At 41.2% G+C, this 8473-nt stretch overlaps 1 protein-coding gene across 1 annotated transcript; it reads left to right on the forward strand.

Moving 5' to 3' along the window:
* The first annotated feature begins 441 nt into the window (after nt 1-441).
* Nucleotides 442-8443, forward strand: LOC131776236 (potassium/sodium hyperpolarization-activated cyclic nucleotide-gated channel 2-like). The gene is made up of 8 exons (XM_059092406.2): nt 442-625; nt 1000-1709; nt 3325-3474; nt 4000-4218; nt 4734-4880; nt 6140-6383; nt 7138-7357; nt 7966-8443. Exons 1-8 carry the CDS (start codon nt 442-444, stop codon nt 8441-8443), a joined length of 2352 nt encoding a protein of 783 aa, XP_058948389.2.
* The last annotated feature ends 30 nt before the right edge of the window (nt 8444-8473 follow it).

The raw sequence follows: 8473 nt of genomic DNA on the forward strand, positions 1-8473 counted from the left end.
CTGAGGACAACGTACTCGTGTTGGTTTGGTTAAGATTGTGGTTTATCAAATCGTTTTACCATCTATTACGTTTTCGTCGACCACTCTGCTTTAACCTTTATGGTAACACCTGTTTCATTCTTTGAAGAATTTAGGATTTAAGTTAATGTCGACTACACCAAGCCCCTCTACTTTTAGAGGTACTTCTAGAGTTTGACGCGCGCGCTGAAATTAGATTCACAAATTTATTGCGTCATAGAGGGACAATCTTGCCATAGCGGAAACTGCACAGATTTCACGAATGTTTCAGCCTACCAGTCGTCCTTCGCGATGTAGTTCTGACCGTTAACTAAAGCGCCTGGCAACAGGGTGCATCGCCAATTGTGTGATTTCTTGAGAAACGTTCTTCTTTAAGGGAAAGCGATCCAAGTTCTGTTGGCGCTTACGTTTGAAAGAAATATTATGTCCAGCCATAAAGATATTAATGACACCCGCTGCAATGTGTGTGGACTGATCCGTCCGTGTCCGTGTGATGCGGAAAAATCGATACATGATATCGGACACAGGGACAAGGGAGTTGACCAACCCATCATTATTATCAACCACAGAAGAATGTCTAAAAGAAGGCACTCATATCCTGCACCAGGTAATATTCAATTGAAAGAAAAACAAGTAAACCACGATTGTATTGGCTCTTCTTTATTGCCCTGTCTCAGATTGCTTTAGAAAACCCACGGCGTTATTTCAGCCAGTCCGGATGCAAAATTAACAACTTTGACGAGGTCATTTATATAGCAGCTACAAGCACTTGAGATTTTGAAACCCATTTATTTCAGCTGTTAAAGCTGTGATTTAGGTCAGTGCGAAGTCAGCGAGTTGCAAAAAACTGAGCACTAGCCAACAAGATGGGCCAATCTTACCCGTCAAATAGCCCGGATAGCCAATCAGATGACACGATTCACTTCATCTTTCCCGCTCACAGACTTAGCCATATGATAACTTGGCTTTTCTAATTTTTAGGTTTGCACAGCCATAACGAAGCGGGAGAGGCGCGGGGCCGCCCCTCAAAAGACCAGCAATCAACCGTCGAGACCTTAACAAGGCATGCTGACCTTCAAAGGACATTGGCCGCGACACAGAAAAGCGGGAAAGCCTCGACGTTTCTCAAAGACATATTCGCTGCCAATCCAGATAACAAAATGGCTCTGAAACTATTCGGAAATAAGGCAGCAGTTCTTATAGAACAACGTCGACAAGCGCGGAAGGGCAAAGGCGTCATTCACCCCTTCAGCACATTTCGCTGGTATTGGGACATCTTACTGATTATGTTTATCTCTATGCATGTTATTCTTCTACCTGTTAGTATCGCTTTCCTAAGCGACGATCTCTCGCTACATTGGCTCATCCTCAACGGTATCTCTGATTGCATTTTCCTCATAGACATTTTTTTAAATTTTAAAACTGGTTTTATTGATCCCAACAATAATGATGAAGTTATTTTAGACAAAAAGATTATTCGCCGGAAGTACGTGCGTAGTTGGTTTGTCATCGATCTGGTTTCGTCACTTCCTTTTGACTACGCCTACTTTATAGCTTCATCCTCGTCCACACAGCAAACGCTGATTAAGGCATCGCGGGCTCTTCGTATCCTCAAACTTGCTAAGTTGTTGAGTCTTCTCCGACTTCTTCGAGTCTCAAGATTAGTGCGATACATCAAGAGATTTGAGGAGGTATGTCCGTGTTAGCATGGGAAATAAGTACTAGTTTATGAGGGACACATCATCTTACACACATGAATCATTCGCGTGTTCGTGTCAAAATCTGGAATGAGATATCAAGAGAATATTTAATTTTGTCAGAGAAATCCTTCAAAAAAAAAAAATCAAAATGGGCTCTTCTCAACAGTCTAAGAACAGTCTAAGACTTTATATAAGATTCTTATATGGAGCCTGATGGGATAATACTAAATTTCAAACACGGCAAAATTGAAACAAATTGAACCAGTCCTAGAATATCTTTCGTAAACTTAGAAACGCAAGGACTTTTTCTCCTTTACAATGAGCATCTATCATTTTCCCTTTTTTCTTTTCTTGATTATTTTTTAATGTCTTTTTACGTGTTATTTCTTCATTTATGTGTTATTTCCAGTGTAATCAGATTTAAACAAGTTAAATTTACTGTAGTTAAGAAAAAAAATTGACCCGCCTCGATTAGCATCTGATATCTGCGGGTCAAAGAAATATCTGGTATATATATATATATATAATATTCGTAAGTATATATTAATATCTTTATATATATATATATATATATATATATGAAAAATTTAATTGAATTATGACATAACATTGGTTTAAAGCGAGGTACGAGTTGACCTTTGAATGGAAGGGCAGAAATAAAGTGGCATACTCACTGTTTGCGTAGTTGTCTAATGACGGACATCAAAATTTAAGAAGTAATCCGCTTCATTGGCATTTAACTCCCAAGAATGACCAAGAGAGAATTTCTCCTTACAATATCGATACAATAACAAGACAAGTCATAAAAATGAAGCAAAATTTTAATTTGGGGAATATTAGTTAATTCATTACCAAAACTTCAAGCTAATATTATAAGAATTGTGCGGTAGACAGTAAGGGGAATTACTTATGAGATCTTGAGGATAGAAGGATTTAGAGTGTGGGAGAAAACAAAATGAGTCCTCGCATGAATGAAACCGCAGACTTTCGGAATTTGTAGTCCGATCCTCAACTATTGGCGTATTTAGTTATTGTTACACGCAATTTGTCATCTGCTAGTTTCAAATGTGACAAATGCACTGCATACGGCCGGGATTAGTAATGTCGAATCTATCGAGTGTTTAAATAGAGTAGAAGAGTAAATTTTGAGCTCAGATGTCGAAAAAATAACACTATGCATAAAAACAATCTTATCATAGTTAAACTCAGATCTACAGAGAGGACTATGCATCCTTGAGCACATAACACACTGACTGGGCCAGACTTGGTCCGATTTTCCTTAGCAATAGAGCGCATTCTAAGAGCGTTAGAACATTCGGAGGACTCACGCGACTACTTCCCGATGGTTAATCCATTGCAAGTTACTCCCCCCCTGAAAGTTAGCCGATAGTTGACGAAGAAAAATTAGACACTGCATGAACGATGATTGCTTAGTCTACGAGAATAACTTTTAAAAATATGACATCGAGTCATGAAATTTATCTGACGATTCACCAGACTAAACGATATTATTGCAAAGCTTAAGTTTACAAGCAAACGCCTTATCTCATACCCTTGCTACTGCTTTTGTATTTGTCATGGCTGTTATTTCAATTCAATGTTGCAGTTGCTGAATATATCTAGTGGTCAGATTCGTATCTTGAAGCTGATTGGCTCCATGCTGTTGTTGTCTCATTGGAATGGCTGTGTCCAGTTTCTTGTCCCGTATCTGCTGGAATTCCCAGAAAACAGCTGGGTCGTCATCAATGGATTAGAGGTTGTTATGATGCTAGGGCTGTGTGTCAAATAACGTGTGGCTGTAACCAAAATCATCGCCTTAAACGATGCTCGGAAATAGGACAATTTGTAGAGGTGGTGGGGGCAAAGGCAAGGTCTCAAGGGGGAAGGAGGAGGGAGGGGGGAGGGGAAGGGAGGATAGGTAATTTTTTTACTTGATTGACGCCGACCCTAAGCAACAATCCCTGGATCCTCTCCTGTTTCATTTGAAAGTCTAAGGAAATCTGAGAGTGCATTGGTTTTTCTTTAGGGACCAGTCATAAATTAGCTCTCTACCATATGACACTGAAGTTGCAGAAGAGACGCACCGTTTTTTTCCTTATCCCAGAAGACTGGAATGTCTGACCAAACCATTTGCAGATATACTTTCTCTGGAAACACGCTCCCTCATTTATGTGAGGACCCTGTGTTTCAGTGCACCCTCAACCTCCCGAGGGGAGTAGTCCGGTGCACTGGAAATTGATGGATGGCGATAACATATGTCTTGTTGTGTCTTCTAATTCAGGACCAGCCCCCAGCCATGCAGTATAGCTGGGCGCTGTTCAATGCCATGTCCCATATGCTCTGTATTGGCTACGGACGGTATCCACCTCAGGCCATCACTGAATTGTGGATCACGCTGTGCAGTATGACCATAGGCGCGACCTTCTATGCAGTCTTCATCGGCATCATGTCCAGTTTAATAATGTCTATTGATTCGTCAGGACGGCTTTACAACGAAAAGGTAAGCAGGAGATGGGAGAGCAGTAGCACCCATGGCAATGATAACGAGAAGCTTCGACGAGATCAGCGCATGCAAATCTTTACAAAACGAAAGCTTTGTAAAATTTCTTTTATCTAATTTATAAAATAATCAAAAACCAACTGCCATGATTATAAGAACTGTCTCACCATGTCTGCGAGGATCTAACCACTACAGAATGCTACAAAATGTTACAGTGTTACCAGGGCTGAAGGTCGGCTATACCTCTTGTTTTTTTGAGTCAAAAGCACTAGCCACAATACCACCACTCAAATGCAGAGAGAGAAAATAAAAATTGAAGCTTATATGACAAGGAAGAAAGACGGGAGGGGAGGGGAGGGGAGAGTTATGGGGCACGTTTAGAAACATATCATAAAGTATTGTTATTGCTTCACCGTACAGCTGGTTTAGAAACATATCTGTTATCATTAAGTTTTCTTAGTCCTCCGCCTTACATTTGAAAAAATGTTTTAAAAAGCGACTATTGGGCATTTCAGTTGAGTCAAGTGAAGGAGTACATGCGATACCGGAAACTGCCGCTGCGCATTCGTCTTAAAGTGGAGGACTATTACGAACATCGTTTCCACCACAAACTATTTGATGAGGATATGATACTCAGCGAACTCTCCAAAGCACTGAGAGTGGTAAATATTCACTGATTGTTCGCCTAAAATTGCCTGACGAACCTAATAAGACCAACATGAATGGCAAAAGCAATTGGCACGCCTTCCCTTAGAGGTGATCGATAAATATTGACTCCACATAACAAAGTTCCCCCCTCCCCCTAAACAATGATGACCGGTGGTGACCATTTTTTAACACCAGTACAAGCACCAAGCAACATTGAATGGGGGGGGGGGGGAGGGGGAGGGGAGGGGGAGGGGAGGGAGGGAGAGAGAGAGTTATAGAAAGTTATGAAAAAAAAATCAAAAAGTGGAAAAGCGTGCTAAGACTTTTGCCACTCATTGTAGTTAACCCTTTAACTCCCATAAGAGATAAACATGTAACTTCTCCTTATAACATCCACACATCATCCAGCCAACATGTAATGAGAATACTAAAACTTATCAGATAGAAGTTAGTAGTCTTGATCTAACACCAAATTCTTGCAATTTATTTACAAGGAAATGCGTAGCAATCAGAGGGAAGAGTTAAAAATTATTATTATATATATAGATATTTTCGATCGGTGAAGTAGTACCCATCCCATAGGGGAATTTTTCATGGTCATTGAAAAGCAGTGTAACAATATAATAAATGTTAACTTTACAAAGGTAATTATTAGCTTCTAAAGAAACTGTTGTGTTAGGCGGGCATTTCAAACACTTCTGTCACTAGGCTTAACTAGGTGTGGCTTTTATTTGATCCTTTCTCTGCCCGTTTAGTTAAATATCAATTACTGTCCTCTTTATAGGTGAGAGAACTTTCCAATATCATTTTACTTCCGGGGTTAGAGGTGTCTTGGTAAACTATCCAATAAGACGGTGTCATAATTCAAAGAATGGCATCTTGCCTTTTCTTCTATGGATGATTATGAGGCATTCAATTATCAAGATATATAATAAGCAGAATTAGGCACGCATTTTGATTGATTCTTATGATCTGTTAGAGGATCAATACATCAATGAATCATCATTAACCATCCTTAATAATATTTTCATCATATAAAATAAGGTGATTCTATGTTGCCGTGGGTCTCTTAAGTAATATACCAGAGAAGACACCAAAATGTGGAAAGAACATTGGTGACACACTCGGCAGCGCCTCATTTCCCAATCATTTGCCTTACCACATTTTGTCGTCATCTATGGTCTATTACTAAAACAGACGCACGACAAAAAGAAATCCATTTGCTAAATGTATTTGATGCTATACCAGCAAATTTCTATACTTGGGTTTGCAGGATATTTTGGTTCACAACGTTAGCACATTGCTTCAAACAGTACCCTTTTTCAGTAACGCCAGTAGTCAGTTCATCGAGGATATCGTTGGCAAACTGCGATTCGAGGTGTATTTGACTGGTGAATATATTTGTAAGAGCGGACGCAAAGGAGATAAGATGTACTTTATTCAAAGGGGAATTGTCGATGTTCTGACAAAAGACGGTACTTTAGCCACCAGCCTCGGGGACGGTTCACACTTTGGGGGTAAGCTGGTAGCATTTGGAAGTGAAGTGTCTCCTTATGGGACTGTTTGTTATTTATGAGAGGGGGGAGGGGTGGGGACCGGAAGAATTTGCAGTCAATGTTTCTGTAGCCTTCCCTTTAAACTCTCTAAGGGACGACTGATCATTCCTCCCTTCTCTCCCCTGAGAGCCATGTGATCCCAACAGAATCCTCCACCCCTCCCCTCACAGGCGATGAGTAGGCTGAAGTCTTAATTGCTCGTAAAGTAAATATTTGTGAAGTAACGCAAACTTATCAAGTTAGTTGCTTCTATTAAAAAATTTGATCGTGATTACTATCCAACCCAGAACTTTCACTCAACATTTGTTTTCTTATACTCTATACCGTTGTAATTTTTGAAAGTTAGAAACGGTGGCAGTGTTGAAAGGAAACCCTTTTACGCCGGAAGACACAAGCATGTTCGGCATACAAAATAATCGAACCTGGCGATGACTGTGGTAATTACAAGTTGCCCTACCTTTTCCCTTCAAAACCATTCATGTACGAAAATAGCAAGTCTAGGAACTCGAAAGTCTGTTAAACATTTATCCAAAAGCTAAGGCAGGCATGGCTGTAAACTCATACCAATCCAGTGGCAAAAACTTTACCCCTCGCTCCATTCACGCTCTTCATGTACCCTTGCCAGTAGCCTCGGTCCTTCGCCATTCACCTAACTAGTTCGGTGGCAAAGTTTCAGATTTGGAAATCCTTGATATAATGTGTATTTCCTCGCCAGAAATATGCCTCTTAACGCGAGAAGCACGCAGAGTAGCCTCTGTCCGAGCTGCGACTACCTGCAATCTGTACTCGTTGTCCTCCCTACATTTCCATGAGGTACTTCAGGAGTATCCAGATATGAAGCTCATGCTGGAGGAGGTCGCAAAAGAGAGACTCAGTCGCATAGGGCTTGAGCCGACCCTAAATGAGCCGCTGACAATGGAGAAAGAAACAGAGAGGTTAGGTAGAAGTGATATGGAAAGCGAGCTGGTAGAAATTAGGCCTGCTGGTTCTGGGTTGTGTGGGAAATTTTGTATCTGAGACAAAGACCAGCTACATAACTCAGCTGTAATAAAAGCAAACCAAGAAGGAATTCAGTCAGAGCTAGACTTAGGTCTCTTCAAGGAAAATGTCATTTTTGCTTCCCCAGGATTATTACCTTGTACCATAACTTCACACGAAAGAACGACGCGAACTGAAGTGTTAGGGAAAGCTCATTGTTTGTCGTCCGAGGGAAGGGTGGGGAGGGTCGGTGGTTGGCAGTTACAATTTGTATGATCCCCCTACCGAGGTAGCTCTCTGTAAATACCAATTAAGTCTGTTAACGACGACTGATTACCCCTACGTCCCCTCCGAAAATCACGTTATCCCTCAAAATTCCTTCGATCCCAAACAGGCCACAAACAAGGACAGGTCCCTTCGTAATGTTAAGAGGTTAAAAGTTGGTGACAAGTTGCAACAGTGAGGTTTTCAGTGAGTCTTAAGTCGTAATATTACACTCAAACTGTGAGTATCTTTGAAATGCAACACGGTCTTATGCAAAATTTAAATTTAACACTTTTCGCAGGGCACTATTCAAAGCAGAGGAAGACTCCCAAACGAAAGCTCTTAAGCTTCATCCTGTCCAAAAAGAACCGTCTACTTCCAAGAAGACTACTCCTCTTCCGCAGTGCAAAAAGGCTGTCACGGAAAAGGAGGTTACCACGGCTTCAGATGCACCACAGGTTACCAATGTAGTAGCTGTTCGAAAGCGTGCCGCGTCTTTACCAGCTGCGCCAATGGATACCCCTCCTTCAGCTGGTTCATGGGTTGCCTCTTCGTCTAACAACCAACAGTCTGAGGACACATCTCCACCACGAACCGACAGCCCTTTGCCCAAGAACAAGGGGAAGATTCCTCCATTCCTAACAAAAGCGTTCTTTAACACTGTTGCACCGGGATTGTCGCTTTTCGCGCAAACGCAGGAGCCTGGATTGGACGTCGTTGTCGAGGAGTACAGTGACGAAGAAGACCCGGATGTGATCGCAATCATGGCAGACTTTTAAGATTTGGATATTTGCACGTTTATCTTTTCT

The sequence above is a fragment of the Pocillopora verrucosa genome, chromosome 10 (genome assembly GCF_036669915.1).
Source record: "Pocillopora verrucosa isolate sample1 chromosome 10, ASM3666991v2, whole genome shotgun sequence".
NCBI lineage: Eukaryota > Metazoa > Cnidaria > Anthozoa > Scleractinia > Pocilloporidae > Pocillopora > Pocillopora verrucosa.